This window comes from Mixophyes fleayi, chromosome 3 (assembly GCF_038048845.1).
Source record: "Mixophyes fleayi isolate aMixFle1 chromosome 3, aMixFle1.hap1, whole genome shotgun sequence".
In the NCBI taxonomy this organism is placed as follows: domain Eukaryota; kingdom Metazoa; phylum Chordata; class Amphibia; order Anura; family Limnodynastidae; genus Mixophyes; species Mixophyes fleayi.
Window position 1 is genome coordinate 66,912,287 of NC_134404.1, and position 25,790 is coordinate 66,938,076.

The 25,790-nt window shown below is 42.6% G+C and overlaps 1 protein-coding gene across 3 annotated transcripts in view; it reads left to right on the plus strand.

Moving 5' to 3' along the window:
* The window catches only part of SLC16A14 (solute carrier family 16 member 14), a 31,665-nt gene extending 16,839 nt beyond the window's left edge, over positions 1-14,826 (plus strand). For all 3 annotated transcript variants that reach the window (XM_075201635.1, XM_075201634.1, XM_075201636.1), the window contains 4 exons: positions 6,617-6,881; positions 7,120-7,263; positions 7,785-8,759; positions 11,292-14,826. In XM_075201635.1, the coding sequence (XP_075057736.1) occupies positions 6,623-6,881; positions 7,120-7,263; positions 7,785-8,759; positions 11,292-11,443 (1,530 nt within the window). In that variant the 5' untranslated portion in view covers positions 6,617-6,622 and the 3' untranslated portion in view covers positions 11,444-14,826. The remainder of the gene's footprint in view (positions 1-6,616; positions 6,882-7,119; positions 7,264-7,784; positions 8,760-11,291) is intronic.
* The last annotated feature ends 10,964 nt before the right edge of the window (positions 14,827-25,790 follow it).

Consider the following 25,790-nt stretch of genomic DNA (forward strand, 5'->3'; position numbering starts at 1 on the left):
TGAGATGTACTGCATATGGGCTATTAGATGGGTCTTTTTAAATAGTAATTGTTGGCCTCCCAATTTTAAGGGCTGGAAGTTTTCAGCATTTATGTGTTGTAATGCAGCTTCCATTTGTTTATTTTGCCATCAGTGCTCCCTGAGATATCTACAGACTTTGTTAAGTTTATTAGAATGCTCTTTATTGTTAATTTAGCATCTCTTCAGATTTACTGCCGGAACAACAGACCTTTGTGTGTCTGTTTTAGGATATCCATGCCCAACCTGTCCCTGCATCTGGAGCCAAAACCCCACGACCCATTCTACCTGTACCTGCAACCTGCCCCAATTACTCACAGACCTACCGGCAGTCTGCTTTTACCTTTTCTGTGGTGCAGGAGGGGGAGCTTGGTGGCTCTGCAGTCATGTTGAAGAGGGCCACGATATTCGGGCAACAGCAACCTGACCCCAGTCTACCTGTATCCCTGTGTGTTTGGATTAGCAAGAGAAAGCCAATTACAACACAGGAAAACTCTGCCTGTATTGTTATTGGTCAGTGCTGACTATAAACCACTAACAATCAGCTCAGCAATGACTTATCTGCTGCTAGGAGGAGGGATAAAAGGGCCTTTGACAAGTGTTGGACTGGAGTACATTGGGTTCCCCAGAGGAACTTACTGTGGGAGCTCACCCCTGAGTTTAAAAAGAAGTCTTGTGCATATTGCTGGTCTAATTTTTATATTCCCACCTAAACAATCTTGTTTTATCATTATTCATACAGCCTGTGCCCAGGAGGGTTCTTTTACGTAGTGAAAAATAGCCAAGTGCAATGCCAAATCCCCTTTAGTACTGTCGTCAGTCTGCACAAGTCCACCTTGATTTCCACCAAAGCGCAGAGGTTTATGAACCAAGATTTTTACTGTTTAATTGAAATAAAGGGAAGGTTGAATTTTAACTGGTGTCTCATGCGCTCTGCAAAAGGAATTGATTTTATAATTAGCATTGAGTTATTTGGCATCGGGTTACATTCGATACTTTTAATGACATGCATCTTGCACCTTAGAAGGTGTCTAGGTTCACTGTGTCCAATGTGGAAAATATCTTCAAACACACAAGTGACCCAAATAACAAAGACTGCTCCTCACACTTTTATGATGATTAAAGCCATAAATGTTAGCAGAAAATAGAGGCATCTCCCAAGAGTAGACAGTAGGTGGGTACCTTGATGTCCATTGGGCAGTCCATCTAGGTGCAGGGGTGCAAACCCAAGACATTTTCTGCTGCACATATAGTGCACTTGGAGGTAAAGGCAAATGGCATCCAATGATACCCGCATGTTGTGCCCAACACTACTGTGTGCCCTTAGTTATGGTAAAAAGGACAGTAGCTGCGGTTCTACACAACTAATGAAATATCTAAAAAAAAATATTTTAAAAGCTTTGCTGGAGACCCTATTCTACTGACCCCTATATAATACAGAGAGTATTCTGATAACCTATATAAAACACACAGAGCACATTCCAGCGCTGAAAGCATTCTAGTGACCAACATACAACACAAGGAGCATTCTAGTGACCAACATACAACACAAGGAGCATTCTAGTGACCAATATACAACACAAGGAGCATTCTAGTGACCAATATACAACACAAGGGGCATTCTACTGACCAATATACAACACAAGGAGCATTCTAGTGACCAATATACAACACAAGGAGCATTCTACTGACCAATATACAACACAGGGAGCATTCTAGTGACCAATATACAACACAAGGAGCATTCTAGTGACCAATATACAACACAGGGAGCATTCTAGTGACCAATATACAACACAATGAGCGTTCTAGTGACCAACATACAACACAAGGAGCATTCTAGTTACCAACATACAACACAAGGAGCATTCTAGTGACCAACATACAACACAAGGAGCATTCCAGTGACCCATATAAAATATAGCGAGGAATTTTAGTAGAGATTATATAATCCATGGAGCATTCAAATGACCAATATACAATTCAGACAGCATAAGTGTGACCAATAAATAATATTAATAGCATCTTAGCAACCACTTGATAATACAGTAAAGCATTTTAGTGACCAATATACAGTCCAAATAGCATACTAGTGACCTGTATACAATATGTAATACAAACCTCAAAAATCTGGTATCTATACAGTGTAATCACCCAAATCTCTAGTGGCTATGCAGTACCGACACCAAATATCTGGTTCTATCCACTAGACCGGCGGTTCCCAAAGTGTAAAGAGGGGGCAGAGGAGGAGGACAGAGGGCACAGGAGGGGGGCAGAGGAGGAGGACAGAGGGCACAGGAGGGGGACAGAGAGCAGAGGAGGAGGGACAGAGGGCAGAGGAGGGGGACAGAGGGCAGAGAAGGTGACAGAGGGCAGAGGAGGGGGGCAGAGAGCAGAGGAGGAGGACAGTGAGCAGAGGAGGAGGACAGTGAGCAGAGGAGGGGGACAGAGGAGGGGACAGATGGCAGAGGAGGGGGACAGAGGGCACAGCAGGAGGACAGAGGGCACAGGAGAAGGGCAGAGGAGGAGGACAGAGGGCACAGGAGGGGGACAGAGGGCAGGGAGCAGAGGAGGGGGCCAGAGAGCAGAGGAGGAGGGGGGCAGAGGAGGGGGACAGAGGGCAGAGGAGGAGGGCAGAGGGCAGAGGAGGGGGACAGAGGGCAGGGGAGGGGGACAGATGGCAGAGGAGGGGGCAGATGGCAGAGGAGGGTGACAGAGGGCAGAGGAGGAGGACAGATGAGGGGGACAGAGGAGGGGAGGGGGACAGATGGCAGAGGAGGGGGACAGAGGGCAGAGGAGGAGGACAGATGGCAGAGGAGGGGGCAGAGGAGGAGGCAGAGGGCACAGGAGGGGGGCAAGGAGGAGGACAGAGGGCACAGGAGGGGGACAGAGGGCAGAGGAGGAGGGACAGAGAGCAGAGGAGGGGGGATAGAGGGCAGAGGAGGGGGGACAGAGGGAAGAGGAGGGGGACAGAGGGCAGAAGAGGGGGACAGAGAGCAGAGGAGGAGGAGGACAGTGAGCAGAGGAGGGGGACAGAGGAGGGGACAGATGGCAGAGGAGGGGGACAGAGGGCGGAGGAGGGACAGAGAGCAGAGGAGGGGGGACAGAGGGCAGAGGAGGGGGACAGAGGGCAGAGAAGGTGACAGAGGGCAGAGGAGGAGGGCAGAGAGCAGAGTAGGAGGACAGTGAGCAGAGGAGGGGGACAGAGAAGGGGACAGATGGCAGAGGAGGGGGACAGAGGGCACAGCAGGGGGACAGAGGGCACAGGAGGGGGGCAGAGGAGGAGGACAGAGGGCACAGGAGGGGGACAGAGGGCAGGGAGCAGAGGAGGGGACAGAGAGCAGAGGAGGGGGGACAGAGGGCACAGGAGGGGGGACAGAGGGCACAGGAGGGGGACAGAGGGCAGGGAGCAGAGGAGGGGGCCAGAGAGCAGAGGAGGGGGACAGAGGGCAGAGGAGGGGGACAGAGGGCAGAGGAGGGGACAGCGTGACAGAGGGCAGAGGGGGCAACGTGAGAGGGGGCAGTGTGCCTGGTTGCAGAGGGGGCAGTGTGCCTGGATGCAGAGGGGGCAGTGTGTCTGGATGCAGAGGGGCATTTTTGCATACAACTAAATAAGTATTTCTGTCGTGACCTAAATACTTATTACAATTTTTTGACCCAACTACTTCTAAAACAGGACTGCTCAGTAATTATTTTGGAGGAGTGCCTTAAAAAAATGTGGAGGCTCTAAGGGTGCCGCGAACTGCAAAAGTTTGGGAACCACTGCACTAGACCCTCAAATCTCTGGTGGCATTCCAATAGATTCCCAAAAATCGGGTGACCATCCATTAGACCTCTGATAGTTATGAAGATCCCAGGTCCATGGCGTATTTACAATACAGATCTCCATATTTGAGGTGGTGTTACAATGAATACCTCATATCTATACAATGCAGATCCCAGATCTCTTGTGGTGACAGAATACAATGTACAGAATCCCTGTCCCTGGATGCCCATTTCTCTGGTGGAAGTTCCAGACATAACCATAAGGTGGTACTCAAAGCTGATTGATGATGAGCACAAGCAATCAAAGTGACCGGCACTAACAGTACTCTCACTAGTGAATGGCCAAAGTTGTAATAACCTATCAGAGGGCTGAACGGGCCAATGGCTAAAGTTATCATAACCTATCAGAGGACTGAGCGGCCAGGCTGACAATGATTCAGAATCTCTGAGCTATAGCGCTGTGCTACATTCAGCAGCATGGAGAGGGAAGTACTTGTGATGTAACGCAGGTTAGGTAATACGATACAGGTCGGGCCTGCTACCAAGCCGTGTCTGTGTCTTTCCAAGACAAAGTCTAAGAAATGCACTGCAAGTCACCGCAGGTCTCTAGCCTGTACAATGTTCCATAGACACATTGGTTTTTTACTCTGTAAATGTGTCAGGCAGTTCGGTGGTGCAGAGGCCAGTGGTAAGACCATGTTATCCATCTTAGGTAAATTTTTGTACCTTTCTTAAACTTAAAGCTACGCACAAAACAAGAATAGGTCCGCTCAAGGAATGGAACACCTCACATTGGTTAAAAAAAATTAGATAATCACATAATGGCTCTATTGTGAAGGGGTGCTCAACCAGCTAGTAACACTAAGCATAAAAGAGTGGACTACCCATAAAGATGACCACAAAAGATTGATTAAATGAGCACTCATGTTCCAATAAAACAGATTATGGGTTTACTATTAGGAATTACTAAAAAAAAAATCATATTTTTTTATAAAAAAAAACTTTATTAAAGGTAGATCCACTTCTCAAGGGGTGGCCTGGTCTGTGAGGTACAGGTATCAAACTTTGGTGAGCCGTGTCTATAGCTGCCTTTCACTCAGGAAGGGCACCAAAAGGCCTCCAAATCAGCAGGAACAATGGATTCCTTGATCCTCAGCTTATTCCTCGTTCTCTATTTTCCAAGTCCACAATCATCTGTCAATTCATGAAGAAATTAGAGCTGTTGATCAGCCTCCCCCTGGAAATTCGAAAGCTCGAATGGGGCCAGGTCCTCCAAAATGTAGGATTTGGCCCCAGTTATGCGAATTCACATTTCGAGACGACCTCCTGTATTTGTGTTATAAGTGTGGACTTGGCTGTCAGTGTGTATGCTGACTCAGTGTAAAACTGGGTGAGACGTTGTTGAAGCAGATAAAACCATTAAGGGTGTAGAGAAGATGATGGTTTGAAAGGATATGTCTGTCTTTTAGTATTTTACTGTACAAAACCTATAAGGTCATCTTTTTTTTTTGTCCTACAAGGTAAGCTAAGTGCCCTTTTTTGATTTTGGGTGGAGTGCAAAGAATTAAAAAACAAAGTAATATTGTACTTACTGTTGATACTCTGGGGTCCAGAAGAGTCCCCCTCCCCTCTCTCTTCTTACTGCTCATCCTGTTACAGGCCATGAGGGTGTCGATACCTTTTCCCCGTAAACCTCACATTCATATTAATAGAAAGTGTCTTTTACTTCTGTCTATCACCCGAGCAGATCTGGGGAATCACCCATCTAAATTTATTAAAATTGTGTTTTTTTTTATTAGTTTTAGGTGCAGTTGTCCTTTAATATATTAGTTAGATACATTCTACTAGAAAATGCATCTAAAATATACCTGTACTGTAAAGATCCTTTTCTTAGTCCAGTGGCTGTATAGTGAGGAAACCATGTTCTGGCTGTACATATCTGCTGCCATGGGGCCAGTGACAAGGGGCCAGTGACAAGGGGCCAGTGATTGGCTGTGGGCTCCATGCTGTATCTTTATCCACTGGGAGGATTTATTTTCTTTACAATGCAAGTACATTAGATACACTGTATTAGAGAGCGTATATAACCACAAAATTATTGTACTTTGTTTCATTTGAAAAACAAGACCTTATGTGTTTTTTATATTTAAAATAAATCAGATTTACACTCCCTAGGCATCCAATTTTCATTAGAGAAATTGTGGGGCTATTGGCACATTTATGCACATATGGTGGGAATTTCCAATATCGTTCAATTTTGGCATGTGGTCCTAGAATTAGTAGTTCAATTTGCATTCATATTCTTGTAGCTCTAACTAAATAGACCACTTCATTTGCATTTTTGTTGCTATGTATGCATGCCAGCATTCATTTAAATTATTTGTACAACTCGTAGGGGCATATTCAATTGTTGCCGTTTCCCGCAGTGTTAAAAGTATTACCATTATTACGGTAATACTAAGCCAGATTTCAGCTCGCAGCTCCTTGAGCACACCGCATTACTTTTACATGTAACACCAACAATTGAATAGACCCCATAGTGGTGGTTGCTTAAGTTTATTTTATACACAGTCAAGTTGTGGGGAAGGTAGGGGCCGTGAAGATCTGTGGTGATGGAGATAGCAGAAGAGGACTAGAGGGACAAAAAATCTAGGCCCCCGCATAATGTCACAAATCAGGAATTTGTGGAGTCTTTTATTGCTTAAAAATTAGGTTTAGAGCTGATGTAGTTCTACAATGTTTTAACACCTGAATGCAGATCTGTTACCTTGATAACACGTCTTACTTGTGTGTTTTATGTACTAATCTGTTGATGTTCTATTCTGTATTGTAGGCCAGGATGTGCAGTGAGGGAGACATGGAGAAGGAACTGGATGGGAAGCTGAAAGGCAGAGCGGACACAAAGAAGGTGGACCCCAACATCGATGGTGGGTGGGCATGGATGGTGGTGCTGTCCTCATTCCTTGTCCACCTGCTGGTTATGGGATCCCAGATGGCCCTTGGGGTACTAAACATGGAATGGCTTGAAGAGTTCAATCAAAGCAGAGGTCTGACAGCCTGGGTCAGTTCCCTATCGATGGGGATCACGCTGATAGTAGGTATGAAACTGCATGAGGGGATCTATCATCTTCTGTTTGTTGTGTTCACCTGGTGCAGTTCTAGAAATGTTTGGGGTCACACTGTAGGCCTGGTGCTGTAAAGGTTCAGCTTTGTCCATACAGATATACATATAGAGCAGTGGTAGAGGCAGTCTGTAAGGGCTCGATAGGGCTGTAGCTGTATAATTCAGGGTAGGCACAGACAATGTATATAACAGCAACAGTCTTCTTTTTTAAGGTCCGTTTATTGGCTTGTTCATTAACACATGTGGATGTCGTAAGACTGCAATGATTGGAGGGTTCCTGACGTCTCTTGGCTGGGTGCTAAGCGCCTTTGCCACTAATGTTCATTTTCTCTTCTTCACATTTGGAGTTACAGCTGGTAAGTTAAATATGGTCTTTCCGTAATGTAATTTGTAGTTGTGTTATAGATGTGTGAGGAGAAAATTATGTAAAATGAACACTGTTCTACTATAACCTACTGAACTTAATGGATATTTTTCATATCCTTTACTCTTGTATGTCTAAAAATGTTTTTCCTTGAGTATTCCAACATGGAAAAGCCAAACAAACTTTACATACTCAATATTTACCTGCTCTCTTACTTACATAAAAACATAAACATAAAAATTAGTAAAAAAAAACAACAAAAAAAAGTAAAACCATTATAGAAGTCATGATATTAGAATCTCTCTCTTGATTAACTGATCTATACACGTCTTTGAGATTGTAACTCTGCATCACTACCTGCATTAAGTTTTCTACCTCCACCTTTTTTGACGCCACAACCATCAGAAACAACCATCAGAAAGTTTGCGCTGAAATGTTAGTACATGAGAAACACAGATGTAATGTAACACATTTATATGAATGTCATCACGAATTTGTGTGTTCCTTTCCCAGGGATCGGAAGCGGGATGGTATATTTACCTGCAGTGGTGATGGTGGGCCAGTATTTTCAGAAACACCGTGCTCTTGCACAAGGACTGAGTACCACAGGTACTGGGTTTGGGACTTTCCTTATCACTGTGCTGTTGAAATACTTGTGTGCCGAGTTTGGCTGGAGAAATGCCATGATAATTCAGGGAGCAGTCACTCTCAACCTGTGTGTGTGTGGAGCCCTCATGAGGCCTGTGGACTGCAGGGAGAACCACAGTGTGGAGAGGACAGCTGGTAACAGAGATAACAGGGAAGTCTCACTGCTAGAAGCTGATGCTGTGAAAGCTAATAGCGCATTCAATGAGGAAGAGGGAAGAGAAATTAGAATGGACGTTGGAATTTCCTGGAACAAGGAAGATACAAGTAATGAGATTGTGATAAAGGACATGAGCAAACTCGGTATACTGAAGTCCTTGAGTCGAATGACCGTGTCTGTGAGGTCCGGCTTCTGGGCCTGGTATTCTAGCTACTTTGGGGCAGCTTCTCTCTTCACCAACAAGGTCTTTGTAGCTTTTGTCTTGTGGGCACTGCTGGCCTACTGTAGTTTTGTGATCCCATTCATTCACCTCCCAGAGATCGTGGAGCTGTACGGCATGGCAGAGCAGAACAACATCTTTCCTCTGACCTCCATTATTGCCATTGTGCATATTTTTGGGAAGATTGTGCTGGGTTTTCTTGGAGATTTGTCGTGTGTCAGTGCTTGGAATGTCTTTATTGCTTCCAATTTCACCCTGGGAGTCTGCATCCTTATCCTTCCTCTTATGCAAGTATATGCTGGACTGGCTGTAGTCTGTGCCCTTATAGGGTTCTCCAGTGGCTATTTCTCTCTTATGCCTGTGGTAACTGAAGATTTAGTGGGCATCAAGCAGCTGGCCAATGCCTATGGGATCATCATATGTGCCAATGGGATATCAGCACTTTTGGGGCCTCCATTTGCAGGTAATGCCACAATTTGGTTAAAATTCATATTAAAGAAAACAAAAACATATCTTTCATGTAATAAATATTTGAGCAACTCTTTGTTATTTGCGAAAACGACAACACTGCCTCTGTCACATACAGACTATGCACATATTATTGAAGACAGGCAACCCTGTTAAACAAATGCAAATACTTTCCTGTAGATTAGCATGCCTAGTAAGATGGTTTTGTTTATATATAACATTTTGACCTGTGTTGCACCTAGACAAAACAGGGTACAGGTCTAGTACAGGACAAGAGAGGTAATGCACCCCATGTACTTTCTGTAACGGCGTCATTAGCGTCAATATTTTAATTTGCATAGGATGATGGGATTGGCTGAATGGTAGATAAGGTCTATCTACCATCCAGCCAATTCCATCACCCTATGCAAATTAAAATCTTGACGCTAATGACACCGTTACAGAAAGTGTGGTCAAAGAAAACCGAAAGGCTTGCACACAGCCATGGAGTGGACCCACAGATGAAGACAAGGTATTCAGCCATACATCTTTATCACATATGCAATACAATATCCACGAGTGGGAACCTCTCACCTGAAGATTTTGTCAATGTGCCTTACATGGTTTAACAACAGAGTAATGAACAGCACCCGTGCAGGAGGTGGAGCTTATCCTGGCAATTATTAAATTATTCAGTACCTGTTATTATAAGCTATGCCTCTACATGGTGCCATTGTTAATTATTTTGATGTTAATCCCTGTAATAAACTGTAAGACTCTCAAGGTGACAAGTTCCTTCCTTTGCCAATATCTATTAAATGTGCATTGAAAAAAAACAAGAAAGTCTCAAAATGTCAGATATTTATTACAATGAATGAGTTTAGACCATTGCACATATGACCCTCAATCACAAAACTCCCCCAGCTTTTCTTCAGTCTCAGCTCACACTCCTTTTCTATGTATCACCCATTAAGGTTTTGGTTTTTTTTAACTAACATTGCTCAAATGTGCATTTAAACCATAGCATCCAATCAGATATTAGCTATTACCTATCTAGTGTTGGTTGGACAATAAAAGCAAATATCTAATTGGTTGCTATGGAACACCATCTCAGCCACTGAGCCACACTGTTCACTCCTTTGCCAGCTGGGCAGGTCCAGACCCGATGTCCTCCTGCTAACAGGAGCTGTAATCCCCAGTCAGTAGAGCAGCGGATGGCTGAGTTCACCTTTTAAACCTGAGCTGGTTCCTACGATTGTGTGACCTTTGTGGAACTGGTTCCAGATAAGACTTCCCTGCGGATTGGGTACCTACATATCAGAGGGTGGCTCCCCAGCCTTCTCCCAAGGCCTTTGGTTTCAGCAGGCTCATGGAAATCTAGCTGAGCTAGGTGGAAAACAAAGAGCACCCATTTGTCAGGTAGTAAAAGTTAAAGCGATTAAATCTCTTAATCGCGACAAATTCTAACTCTTGGTTAAGTATCTTTTTAATACTTTTAGAGTGAAAGTGGTCCTACAACTGAGCAGCACTTCTGGCACAATATGCTAGTAGCAGAAGTATTCCCGAAGTCTCTTTAGTCAGCGGTCGGTGCACGTTTTAAGAGTGTGCCCTGGATGTGCCCTGATACGGTGACAACGGCTCTTTTAGGGAACATATTGGAGAATCTAGAGAATATAGCAGCATTTAAGGGACACAATGTAAATGTGTAAAAACAAGTGTAGCAATATATAATAACCTTTATTCGTGATGCCCGGTACACTGCTGTCGCAACATACTGGTTACATGAGAAAGTAAGAGAAATAAACTTAGTGTAAAGGGCAAACCAATGGTGAAACAATTGTGCCAGGGTCCCCAAATTCCGTTAAAGGCTACTGAGGAGTTATAAAGGATATATTCCATTCCCTAGATGCGCTAGACTCTGTTGATGACAGAGGGGGAGAGATGGAGATTTGCTTTAGATGTCCAGACTGCCACAAGTTGGTAGTTAGCGGGGTTTAGGATGTGGGTCATTAATATGTTGATATGGCGGCCATGGGGAGGGGCATCAACAGAAGTTACACCCCTAATAAGCGCTATGACAGCTCTTCAATAGTGAAAGACTTTAGGACATTGCCACCATTTATGGAACAACATGCCATTACGAGTGTATACCCCCTAGCAAAGGTCTGAAGCTGTTGGAAACATAAGTTTAAGTCTGGCAGGTACATGATACTATATAAGAAATCGCTTAAAAACATTCTCTTTCGTCTTGAGACTAATTGAGCCTTTAGCCACTTGAAATCTAATTTACTCCCACTTTGTCAGCTCCAGGCGCTCTCCCACCTCCGTTGATGTGGAGTTTCTCTTAATAAAAATATTGTATATATAGATATTGTCCAGATGAGGCAAGGCCTTTTTTTGTGTCTCCTGCAACAGAATGTTTTTGATAGCATACCACATGTAGACACATAGTTATATATATATAAGCTGCACTGTTACTGCACTGCTCTATAGGAATCTAATAAGCGTATACTAAAATGAAACGTACCCTTTTATTTGTCTCTCTTAGGCTGGATCTTTGATGTCACTCAGAAATACGACTACTCTTTCTATGTGTGTGGCTTGTTGTACATGGTGGGAATTATCTGCCTGCTGCTGGAGCCCTGTCTGCAACCAAAGGAGAAAACCCAAGAGAAACCTACTGACAACCATGAAGCCTGAACACACAGTGAAGATAGCTGACGCTATTGCGACAATGATATGCCGAGTCAAACGTTATAGAAAATACCATCTTGTATGACAGGCTGGAAACCTGTGGTTCTCTAGCTGTTATGGAACTACCAGCTGAGACTTGTAGTTCCCCAAAGGCTGGAGACACAGGTTGCCTAACTGTCTTACATACTTCTGGATTTTCTCAAGGGACACATGTGAGAATGTCCCAGAACTGTAAGATTCTGCCAGGTCCTAGTATGAGCAAATAATGGAAGAATGAGATGTGTGTGTGTGTGTGTGTGTGTGTGTGTGTGTGTGTGTGTGTGTGTGTGTGTGTGTGTGTGTGTGTGTGTGCGCACGTGTGTGCGTGCGCATCTTGTTACTGTCTGGATGTGTAATATGGGTTATTGAGAGAATATCTGTTTGTATGGGGGACATTTATCAACGGAGTTACAAAGTAATCCAATCCTTAAAACTGACAACATATTTGAGGATACTATAATAAGACCAAAGAGACAATTAATTGCATCATCTAACTGACTTATGTTAGGCCATTTCTTGGTTGACTATTTTGTCTTACCCACATGCACACCAACACCAATTGATAGGCGTATTTATTAAAATGTTATACACGGCATAAAATTAACTCAGAACTCCGTTAGTAAATGTCCCACACTATTTTTAGACAAAAATTAAGACTTGGCTCTGTTGTCCTATAAAATGTTGTCAGACTGTGACTGGAAACTCAGCATAGATAGACCTGTTTAAACATTGCAAAATGAACTCAGATGTCATTGCTGACTGCGATTTTACATAAGACTGCACGTTTTATTGCTATGCATATACCAAATTCAAATGCAGATAGAGGAAAGTTATTTAACTCTCTGTAGAGGCTGTTGTACAAATACAGATTAATACTGGAGGGAGCATATTTAACCAGTCACAGATTTGCTTTAAATTTCTAAGCTGCTCTAGAGAAAAGAAAGTATCTGATTGGTTGCTTTGAGTTACAGGACATTAAACCTCACTGGTGAATCTATACAATCTTTAAGTGCCAAGAAATTTTAGGTGCAGAGTCCGTTTAATATATCATTGATGGTGCTGTTTTCGCATTACATAATTACTCGTCACAATGGTTTGTGTCTTAACTTTATCACAGTGTCTTTTCCCTTCTCCACGTGTCAGGCCTTCTCGTTGGTTACATTCATTTTAAATGGATATAAGAAATGACTAGTAAAATGAGGCAGGGTAAAGTTGAAGTAATAAAAAGCATAAATAATGATATTTTCAAATTAGCGACATAATTTTCACTGTGAGAAACATGGTTATAATTTATAACAATGCCTTTGTGGATTATAAGGATTAATTATATCACTTTTTTTTGCCCAGTATATAAAAAAAGCTGCATCTTGGTGTCATAACATAACAATGTAATATGTGTTATTTTAATTAGGGAATGTTTATGTCAAGAGTTGTTATATTGTGAAAAATCAGTAACGCTGCTGATATAATGAAAAATGTGGTCGCTGGGCCTGACAAATTGGATTGGTTGCTGGTTGCTTGCTGCTCATGCCAGTTAGTTTGCACAGCTGATGACCCCACAAAATAAGTTTTTTTTTTCGAACTGCAAAAGACCAAACTGAAGTGCAATTGCTCCTTTGTGACACCATGCGCCTGCTTGTGTGCAATTGTCACTCACATAGAGCAGTAAATTGGCAGTCCAAGATAGCAGTGTCTGCTGAAACTGCAGCACTGTGCACCAGGTGATTAGAAGAGTTCTGACATCCTGGGCTGTTCCTTGCCGACTGCAGATTAGGAGCAATAGTGCATTTACTTTTACATGAAATGCAAATACAGGATTTTGCATTTCTGGTCACGATTATGTTTATGAGATGATGGTGCGGAGCGGGCACAGGCTCCCTATTTTGGGAGAGTACACATCCTTTTTCTCCCCACGAAATGAGTTACATTTTTCTGGCACCTCAGATTGGATATTGTCTATATTTTTAATGGAATGGGTTTTGCACCTTCCATTTGCATGTCTGCGTGAAACCACATTTCTAGCTTTAAGTAATAAGATTCAAACACACAAGTGGCACTTGTTCTCTGCGGAGTGTGGGCTGGCCACGTAAATGCCACTAGTTATGCACCTGCATTCAGAAATAGAATGTTGTTTTGTGGAATATGCTTATATGGAAGGGGGAGAAAAGGGGCATTTAGGGGGGGCGGTGCCTGGTTGCCAGGATTCTGCATAGTATTTATCTCCCCACACATGATCCTTAGTTATGTCCCCTGGGGTAGTGTAGATTGGACATTTTCATGTGCACTTACAACTGTACTAAATGCAGTACTCATGTCCCCTCACTTTCATGGTTCATTTAAATTAAGGTAGACAGAGCAATAGCTGAGACTTTAAAGCAATAAATAAGTTGGCTCTAAAGTGGAAGTAAAGTTGGACTGATTTTCTGGGGCCAGTTCCAAGGCCCATGAGGTGGTCATGCACCTTCACATGCGCTAGGCATACAAGTGGATGCATTTGGGCACATAAAAAAGCATTGCAGGTTTGCACTTTTTGTGGTTCATAAATTGCCCTTTTTAGAAAATTGCCTATCCAGACGTTGGTGGGACTGCTGGTCGTTGTGCACCCATTCATGCAGAACTTCCTGTCGCTATTTGTCTAAACCAACCAAATTGACTTTCCAAATCTTTGCGTGTATAGGCGGTGTCACATCCTGATTTACAACCAGAATATCTGTTACAGCTGATGCATTATAATTAATAATATACTATCTTTAGATTAGTAGGATAATTGGTCAACACAACCTTGCATGAAGGGATCGATTAGCGCAAAGCCGACCAAAGGTCAGGGCCTAGGATGATAGCACTTCAGACAGCACAAGGAATAACCGTAGTTTGTGAGCATGGAAATGTTTATATTAGAGGACAGCTACCCTCTGCCCACTGAATGGGTGTGATAGAATTAATATAGTCTTTCAATTTTGTAATTGTGACGGGAGTGAGAAGAAACTGTGAAGACAGTCCCTTCAGTTATGGCTCTGACAGAGACATGGAAATGAAAGTGAATCAATTATTTCACTGTGACTGGAAATGTGTTTGCGGGGAAAGGATCTAAGAGGCCGTTGGGGCGGGTACAAGGTGTCCTGTCCTTCCTCGGTGGTCCAACGGTGGTGTCCAGGGAGGAGGGCACGATCACACCCAAGAGGCAGCCACAGTGCGGCCTGAGACTACCCTCAGCGTCCTAGTTGTGAACATCTCAAATAATTTCAAGTGGTGAAACCTTGTACATTTCTGTTATGAAATATGGTTCCGGAGACAAATCTTTATTGCTCTTTTTTACAGAATCAAACAAAATAAAAACCTTTCAAGTTTAATCCAGTTTTTCTGTCTCTTGTGTCCCTGAATAGTATTAGTAGTGACTGTAATTATAATCAGAATTGATTTGTGTGTTTTTCTAGTTTTTAAAAACATCTTGGCTGGGTTCAAATATATATTATATCGAAACAGAAATTGTTAACATATGGGGAATGAGATAAAAGTGATTTAGTTTTCCCTGTTCTCTAGATATAGTCAATGAAATTCAGTATAATATTGTATTGATGTTGTCCAACACAGAGAACCTTATTTCTTGCAGTTATGAATCTTCCAAACTGATTGACAAAAGGTAAAATGATTCCACTCAAAGAGCTAATCATCTCTGAGAGATGGATGTACTTGTTTTAATCGAAGAATCATCCTACAAAATATAGTGTCTTCTCAATTAGTATTTTGTTTAGTTTATAAGACAGACCTACATGCCCCACATCTGCATTAGGCCTACCGTCTGTCCTCTGTCATTGGTTCACACAGACCGTATTACCCTGCCGCCATCTAAGGGGGAATGAGCCTCACTTCCCCCTGCCAGGCCAGCTAAAGAGTACATGGCACCATAATACACAGTGCTGTATAGAGAATAGTTAATCATTCACATCAGTCCCTGCCCCATTGAATTTGCAGTCAAAATTTCTACCACACATAAGGTCCATTTTGTCAGTAGTCAATTAACCTCTCAGTATGTTTTTGGACTGTGGGAGGTACCGGAGAAAACCCACACAAAGACATTGAGAACCCCACACTGATAGGGCCTTGGTCAGAATCAAAATCATAACTCCAGTGCTGTGTGACGGCAAAGCTAACCACTGTGCCGCCCCAAAGATAAAACGCTTCCCTGAAAATAGGGAATACTGGGAGAACAGGAGTCAGTCCTTGTGGGCAGGTGCCATTGTGTCCCTTGAGAAGGCTGGACTAATTTGTGGTGGCTGTACAGGTAGATGTTAGTGTGTCCGGAGACTGGTGAAACTGGGATCACTGTGGAGACAGGCTGTAGCACAGGACACTGGAGCACTTGAGACATGCAGACTGCACTGAGGTGCCATTACCTCAGTGATCCTGCTATTTGCTGGTCCGTGTCACATATGCAGGAACCACCCCTACATCCTCCGAACTACAATCTCCTGGGAATGCTCCCTTGTATACTTACGCTTCCACAGGTTCGGCCACTGCATTGTGGCCACTGTCGTTGGCAGTGGCCATATTGAATGTTAAACCAAGACTGCAGTGTAGTGCATTGCAGCTGAGAAGACATCTTCCCATCTGAGTTCAGGCCTCTACTGGACTGTTGAATGCTAGAGTGATAGCAAGAGTGCCGTTCAGCCCTCCCTGTCTGAACCCAGCAGTGTCTGGGAGTGGAGGATTGGTAATGTTACAGGAGTCAGTGTCTGACCCCACCCTAGGTAGCCAAGACACCACTGGTCCCATGGCTGAAGCTGAAAACAGGTAGGGTGACTCCCAGGATAGGAGTAGCAGATGGAGGGGGCAAAAAAACACCCCCTTGTCATGCTCCAGGGGAAAAGAATGAAAAGCAATCACTAAGCTGAACTCTTACACTCGGCACTAACAAATAACTGAGGAGAAGGGAAGCAGAAGTATTATAGGGGAGAGGAAAGATGAAACTAACCTCCATATGTGTTCCTCTACTGCTGATGGAGAAATTCTCTTTACAAAGGACATTTTTGAAAATGGGAATATTCAAGTTTTTTGTTTTTTTAAATAAAATAAAAGTTAAGAGGGTCAATTCCTGAAAGTTGTAGAATTTCCACACACTGTGGAGGCCATTTACGAAGAGTAAAATGGGCGCTCTGCAGTGCAAAAGCAGCTTTGGACCAGCCATGCACCTCAGTTTGTGCAAGTGTACCCAGTGTCCCATGAGGGCCTATAGTTTTATGGAACAAGAGGGTTGGCTTGTGGAGGAGCAGCAGTATTCCTGTTTAAGGATGATAAGGTGCACTGATGTGCCTCATTTACATTATTGTAATGCAGTAAAGGGGTGGAGAAGGTGCCTTCCCACTACATTGAAGGTCTTCAGTTTTGTACAGGTTCAGAGCTGACGGTCTTTGGATATTATTATATACTTTTAATAGGACCTGTTTTAGGCCCCCATGTTCCACTTTGTTGGAGAAGCACATTTCCAAGTTTACTGCAAAAAGATTCACTCATACACCCACAATTGCCACATATAATAAAGGCAGTCCTGGGGGTAAATTTATCAATATGCGGGTTCTTCAACACCCGCGTGTTCAGCCTCTTCCGCGATTAAATTTCAAGCGGCGCTGCATTGTAAAGGGTTAACTTCCCTTTACAATGCAGCGCAGCTTGAAATTTAATCGCGGAAGAGGCTGAACACGCGGGTGTTGAAGAACCCGCATATTGATACATTTACCCCCTGATCTCTTATCTCATGATTAATATTAGCCATAAATCAGTCTAAACAGCAATTTTAACGTTTACGTTGATCAGGTACCAGCATCTGATACAGCTTGCTTCTGGGTGTAGTGTACAGCTGCTGAAGCACCTCTTTGTTGGTGACATGTGGCTGGTTCCTCCTGACCGCTTACATTGGATCAGGACTGCAGGTAGCATACAGAGCGTTGACTCAGGTTCAACACAGGACAGCCGAGGAACAGATTAGAGTTTATCTGTCAGTCACAGGAATACAGTAGGCAATAGGTGTCAGACATGTTCTTCCAAGCAGAATGGTATTTATTAGCCCAAAAGTAGGTCTTACAAGGACTGGTACACGTCAGTCTGTGGTACTGATGATGATATACTCTACATGTCCCTTTTTATAAAGCTGTTTTACACATGTTAACAGGGTAATCCAGCCCTCTGACCAACCCTAACGTCACAAGTCTACCCTGGAATATCACATGCTAAATTATCATGGGATTTTCTGTTACATACAAGGCTCTCTTTCAAAAAATACCTGCAGAAAATATGACCCTTTTTGCATTCCAATACAATAATGTACAAAGCTCCAATATATTTGTATTATACCGATTTTGACATATAATATGGTAATTTTTAGCTAATGTTCACATTTGCCAGTATGTGCGGTTATTGACTGTCAGCAAATAATTACTATTTCTCAATCTTGTCTGCTCACCAGACAACCGTATCTGTGATGATTTATTCTTTATATATGGCTAAATTAGCCTCTGATCTGGTTGTCTTGTGGTCGTATTATAAAGCCATGTCGCAGTTTCTGGCTGCTTATAGACAGGTTTTTATGTCATCTCAATATACCATGACTATGTCAGATAAGACTGACAAAATGTAAAACATTTTATAGTGCATTATACAAATCAAACTCTGTGACCAAAAGAGGATGTGGTTGTATTGTAAAGGCGTTCACCGGATCCCCCACAACCCTCCTGTCTAAAAAAACATTGAACCTGGAGAACTGGTTTCAATGACATCACTGGCACAAAGTTGTCAACAAGAAGCACGTTCCAGTTAAACTCTCTATGTGTTACATGTATAGAACAAGGTATAAGAGCGCTTTGGTTGGATTGTTATTCTCCTACAGTGTAGTTGCTGCAGCACAGCTATGAGTACAGCAATTAGTGCTGTAGATTTGTAGCATGTGAGCGAAAAGTCGAAAAAACCTTTTAATGCCCTTTATTTATGAAAGCAGAGTCTAATTTCAAAGCAAATAAATAAAATATTATTAATACATTGAAATAAACATTATAGGATGAAAAAATATGGGTCTTTTAAAACAATTATTTGCACATTTTGAATAATGTACAAACTATATTAGATATTACTCTCCATTTGTAGAACTAATGTATGAGGCACTGGTTGGGTACTATTTACCGACTACCCAAAATCCGACAGCACTTTAGCCGATAGCAGAACTCCGATTGTCATGTTCCCTACCTTGCTGTCACATCGACTGCTTGCAATACAGGCTAGAAACAATTGCAGACAATGGACACGCCGCAGTGGAAAAATGACGTCAACTTAAACTGCGACACTGAAATTCTTTGTATGTAGTCACAATTGATGTCTCACAGCCAATCCGCAATTGTTTCCAGCCAGTATTGCAAGCAGTCGATGTGACAGCAAGGTAGGGAACATGACAATCGGAGTTCTGCTATCGGCTAAAGTGCTGTCGGATTTTGGGTTGTCGCTGAAGTGACTACCACTGTGAGGCACACCATGTCTGCCCATGCAACTTTGTTTTTATTACGGCTGAGTTTTTGATGGCAGTAGGTATCCCTTATTCTACAAAGTTTATTACATTTTCAGTTCTAAGATTTGCAAAATATTGTGCGGACTAAAAAAAAAACTACACTGGTTAAATTTACCCTTGTAAGGCTACAAAACTACAACACAGAATTTATTTTTAGTGAGTTCTCCTGTGCATTTTAATGCATACACGTTACTCTTGCTGCTCCCTTTGGAATAGTTTTTATATGATAAGGAAAGACATAGATTTCATGTGGACTACACTGCTGCAATGAGATTAGACTAGAGGGGCTGTGTCTCTCTGGCATTCTCCCCACCACACTGGGACCCTGACCCATTACCTTGGCTGCTAGATCACTGTGGGAGGCTCAGCACAGATTTTAGATTTACTAACTGTAAAGTTATTCTGCAACAAGGTCAAGAGTCTGGCAAAATCAAGAAAATCCCCAGTAATATATGTCTCACAAAGTACTCTATGATGCTTGTGCAATGCCTGGCAGTTAGTCCATTATTTAGAAGCAATATTATTTAAAAGAAAAAAAGCAAATACAATTTGAGAGCACAGTATCTGATGTACGTTTGGACCTGAAGTGGGCAGTCTGTTGCTGCTGCTGCCCTACACAACGGATGGAGAGGTCCTCAGAGGAGGAACTCTGCATCGCTGGGCCCCATAGTCCAATTTGGAGTAGGCAAAGGAACGGCTCTCTATCCTTCTGGGCCCCCACCATTCTAAGTGGCGCCTACCGCCCCCCTCACTTCCGAGCCCTTAGTGGTCACACCCACTGTAATAGCAGTAGTTCCGCCACTGGTTGTAAAAGCTACTTATCATATTTCCCTTAATCCCAGTGAGCATGGAAGGTGCAGTTCCAAAAAGTTCAGAAAGATACCAGGGGGTAGATTTATCAATCAATCAGATTCAATCCAGGACTTTTCCCGTGCAGCCCCCCTTCACTGGAATGACCTCCCTCGCTCCATCCGCCTCTCTCCTACTATGTGCTCCTTCAAACGTGCACTCAAAACTCACCTCTTTCTCAAAGCCTACCAACCTTCCATCTAACCCGCATCTCCTCCACTCATTCTCCCCTCTCTCCCATTGCCTCAACTGGCTCTTCTTGTGCCTGGTCTGTTTAACCCTCCCTTAAACTCGCATGAGCAGGGCCCTCTTCCCTCCTATCTAATTACCCGTTCTTCTGCTCCGTGTTTATTGCATCAGCCTGCCTGGAGTTTCTGAAGTATTGGTACTTTTTGTTTACTGTTCTGTACTGTTATACCCTGTATAGTATACTGTTTGTACTATGTGTGGCGCTGCGGAAGCCTTGTGGCGCCTAACAAATAAATGATAATAATAATAATAATAATTCTAGCTATCATTTATCTAGTACATTCTTGAAGATGATAGCTAGAATCTGATTGGTTTTCACCTACCTCTATGCATCTCAGCACTCCTACTGTGCAAGCTGGAGACAGCCTACTTGGAGGAGAACAAGTGCGCTGAATTAATTGCTTTCTCCAAATGGGATTCTATTTACTAAAGCAACAAAATAACATCATAATACCTGGATTCAGGTCTGTTTTAAGGGAGCTTACTGCTTTCAAAACAAGACTGTGTGCATGCAATTGCTCTGATCAGTAAGATCCTAGTCAATGTTTTTTCAACTCCATTTCTTGTTGAGTAGACACTTTTTACGTGAACAATATTAGTTAGACCATTAGATAAATTAATAAAGAGGTTGCATACTCCTCTCGCGATAAATGCCAGCTGCTGCTTTAGAAAAGGCTTGTCTGGAAGCTTGGAATATGGGGAACGTTCACTGCTGGACAGAGCATTCAATAATTGGTTATGAGCATTGACTTTCAAACAACTCCAGGATGATCACTATCAAAAGCAGTGGTTAGTATTTAAAGCACAGGGAATTTACAGCCTGTTTAATAAGTTATCTAGTGGTTTCACTAATAAATCCACTTTAAGGAACCTTTTTTGTATTCTATGCATCGTCTGGGCTGTATTTCCCATATATGCAAACTACACGCTTAGGGCACCTCTATTTAGGTGGCCGCATACATTTTGTTGTATATTCATGACACAGGTGTTCTGTTGGGAGAAATATCACACATTAAAGTTTTTGAATAATTGTTATCTCTGTCTCTCTCCAACATACATACAAAACTCTGATATAATGTTAGGTTTAAAAGTGAATCGTCAAATACCACAAATGAAGCTCCATATTGACCTTGAGGCTTAGTGAATGTAATCACATCCTGATACTGAAACATCACTTTTACATAGCAGGCCTTGTACTTTGTCCAATGAAGGTTATTACAAGGCAGATTACAAGCTACGCTTTTTCTTCTACACTGGTATAGATCACACTGTAATGTATTGTTAAGTCTTGCAATTTCACCCCTCAGATCAGCCAGTACCTGGGGCTGCCGCCTCCGCAGGTCGCTCCATCTTCGCTGCAGCTGCACAATAGAGAGTCAGCTCCCCATCCTCCACCTAATCTCCAGCCTAGCAGCCCTATATGCCTCATTTTTCTGCTCATTACTAATGTAACGAGCAGACGGACCAAGGTAGCGGTCCATTACCCTGGTAAGGGCCTTGAGCTCTATGTGGCTGGAGCTCGCTGCTCGTATTTTTGCAATTAAATACATTCTCCCGATTGGCTCTCAGGTCATGTGTGGGCATAGGAATGTCAGTCATGGATCCCTTCTATACCATATCTAAAATGGCTGACTTTAATCTGTGAATCTCAATAATGAGTTGTACCCAGGCAATTAGGGGGGTGGCAATGCCTAGCTGTTCATACATAAGCTATACTATATAACAGCTGGATCATTCAGCCCTGCTATTTTGTGCTCACAAACTTGTGATACAGCTTCTATTAGCTTACGAATCAATTATATCTGTGGGTCCTCCATTTCCTTCTATTAGTGAGTACACGGGCATGTGACATATAGGGACAGTGTATATATAATGAAATGCTTTCTAGTAATTACTGCCTTCCTTCTCTGTTTAGAATGATGGCTGAGCCACAGCAACGTGGCCCAAACCAAGGCTCAGGATCCTCTGCCTCTAAGCGGAGGCAGTCAGATTTTATTTCAAGAGAGGTGGAAATGCTGGCACAACTGATGATGGAGAGGCGGCACACTACCAGCCGGCAGCTCTCCACCTGTCACAAGAGTTACCTGCTCCACACTCCTGTGCTGCTGATTTCCTCTGCCTCAGTGTAGAGGTCAGCACTTTCTGGTTTGGGCGGTCACATGATCGTGACTGGGAGGCGGTATATTCAAACCTGCAGAGTTTTGCTGTATTGCTGATGACCTTGGCTTCTGTTGTGATTCCTAATTGAATAGTACTTTTGCCTGTTAACCCCTCATGTAACAGTCCTTGCTTGTTTTGGTCACTCTCTCTCAGACTGATTTTGTACTGCACTATTACCTGTGTACCAGATCCCGTCTTGTTATTGGACTTCCCTTCTGCATACTGATTTTGTACCTAGCTACCACCAGTATACCTTGGCTAGCTGACCTTGCGGCGGTTCTTGGTGAAGACCAGGGGACCCGTTAGCATCCGCCCCTCTGTTTGGTCAGCACTAAACCAGGCTAACAGGTGTACCCATCACTCCAGGGCTCTCTGCCTGAGACAATCGTTACACTGCCCAGCTAAACAGTGGATCTGGGAGGAGATCTCTGTGCAGGTCAATGTTGTGGCTCCAATTAAAAGATCAGTGACTGAGGTGAAAGAAAACTGTCAGCATTTTTTATTAATTTTTTTAGATCAAAATTATGATATTGTGCTCTGCATATCTAGTACAGCTCTTCAAGACTTTGACAAAACATAAAAACATTGTCCAAGGTAATGCAGACCAATATCTTTAATAACCTGTACATTATCAATCCTACATTGCCACCTAAAAAAGAAAAGTTTTAGCTTTCTGTTATTAGTATGTGACCTTTAGACCCAATACGTTTCAATCTATGGGGGGTATTCAATTGATGGCGGGATCGCTGAAAATCCCGCGCTCGAAAAACATTACCGTTATTACGGTAATCCTACGCGGGAAAACCATTAATACGGTAATTTACTCGCTGGATATTACCGTATTAATGATAATATTTTTAGAGCGCTGGATTTTCGGCGATCCCGCCGTCAATTGAATATGCCCCTATATGTATGTATGCACAAGTATTTTGAAACTATTTTGGACAGTATACATTGCAACAATATTAACTTTGAACATTTCACACTGGTGACAGGACTTCAAGGACAAACTCCGAGACCACCACAGTCATGCTAGGGGGGATCAGGTGGTGTCCCCCAGCTTCCTTGGACCTTAGTCCCCTGGAAACCACGGCAATGGCCTGCATAGTTGATCAGTTGTTGAAGGATGTGGGCCACATAGACACCGACAAAAGCCCCCCCTTAACCAGACCACTATCCCCCAGAAGTAAATTGCAGATCAAAATACCTGCATAAAGAATTCCAAAGACTAATGTTTTGTTTAGGGTCATTCCACATCAAATTAACACAATTTTAGAAAAAAATCTACCTTACATTCTCTAGTTTCAATTAGATTTGGTATAATAAATGGTGCCAAAAAACATACTGGTAGGTTAATTGGCTGCTATCAAAATTGACCCTAGTCTCTCCCTGTCTGTCTCCCTCCCTGTCTGTTTGTCTCCCTCTCTGTCTGTCTGTGTCTATGTGTGTCTACATTAGGGAATTTAGACTGTAAGCTCCAATGGGGCAGGGACTGATGTGAATGAGTTCTCTGTACAGCGCTGCGGAATTAGTGGCGCTATATAAATAAATGATGATGATGATGATGATGATGGATGTAAAGAAAGACCCCAAGTCTTAGGCTGAAATGTGCACTGGTTTTGAAGTTGTACACCTTTAAAGTAGCACTGTTTTAACAAAAAACTTGCTTTTAACATTTTTTTTTTTAAATTGCATTTGTAGCTCACCTGATTGAGCATCTTGTTTCAATAAAAATTAAGAATGTAAAATTTTCGTAATCAAAATTTTGATTTTCTCAAAAAGACATTTTTTAATTTTTGGAAAAACATCTCAAAAATTGTTCACACTGTTGTTAATAAATCCCCAAAGTTTTATTTTGGGATCATGATGGAATCATCTGCTACAGGAGCTTTCATTTTGGACTTGTTAAAATAATGAAAATGAGAACCATCTATTCCTGTTCAATACTTTTAATGCATCTCCTTAAACAATCCCTTTGATGCATATTATGTACAATGACACATTACGTTAAATACTGAAATATTTAAAACATTTGTGATAATTTTATGCCTTTCACATAGCTTAAGAAAGCTTACTACAGATCATTACCATTTGGTGCTCTGGAAGGATGGTGCTATTTGATGGGTTGGAACTAGCTGAAGGTTTCATAAGAGCTTCACCAGACCAGTCAAGGCAGGAGAACCTGAAGGCAAAGTATGGAATCTGGAGAGATGCCATCACATATAGCCTGGACACTGATCAACTGGAAATGCTTTCTATTCTAATAAATAGAAACATTCCCACCCAGCGTGACCAGGGCTACATGTGTACCATCTACTGCTCCCATAACTTGCAGGAAGCCAGCCATGATGGAAAACTGACACTTTATGGGCAGAAGGGAGTCCTCATCGAGTGTCAGATGGATGAAGTGCCAGATACGCAAAAGGGAAAGCCTGTAGTACAACCTTCAGCACACAACTGAAGGTGGCTTGGGAAATTCCTGCCGTTACACCCACTGTGATCTGGAAAGATCTAGACACACACAAGTGCAATACCGCCAAGAGTTTGTAAGCAGTGGTATTGCTGTCGGGATGTTGCGCAGGGTGTCCATGATGACATGAGGTGGTAGCCGATAGCGGTGGACAATCTCAGCATCAGACAATCCAAAGAGACTGACATGTAGCCTGAAGACACGGTCCCCTGGCCGGCGACAGTGTACCAGTTGCTGGTTTCGGAGGGGACAATGCCTGTCATCCTACAGATACGGGGCTTCCACCATGCCCAAGCCTGGCTATATGTTTTTTTTAAAAAAACTACTAGATTGTGCAGTCTCTTTTTTCATTATACATTATAGACATACTTAAAACTAGCATGGCTCTATTTACGTTCATCTCAAGTAAAATAGTCCAAAAGCATATAAAAGTAAGCTTCTCTGTAACCCCTTCATCGGTACGGAAGAGTGGAAGCTGCACATATACCACTATAGTAGTAGGGACGAGTCCCACTCATGTGTAATTACCAGACAATAACGGCCTACAGCAGTGGATCCCAAACTTTCTCAGTTCAAGGCACCCTTAGGGTCTCCATATATTTTTCAAGACAGCCCTAAACCAAAATAATTACCAAATAGTTCCTTGCTTTGTTTATGACTAGTCATAAGGTGAGACCCCTGTGAGATCGGTGCGGCACCACAGGGAGCCATGGAGCACAGTTTGGGAACCAGTACCCTACACTACAGAAATCACCAAGAAATCCAGGGATGGGGGAGGAGAGCACTGATTATTGGCATCAATAAATCCCCCATCTTGGCTTCAATAAATAATCTGGGATAAAATCAGGGATATCCTCATTCGAATGAGGGGATTGATGCTAAAGCAAGAACCACAAAGTTTTCCTAGATAGTGTTTCGAAAAAAAGAATTTGCCTTTAGTTCACTTTCTTGCAATTTCAATAAAAAAAACAACCTTTTTTGGCTATTTTGGGTAAATTTTCTTTGCCATATCAAGACGTATAAGAACACTAATAGTG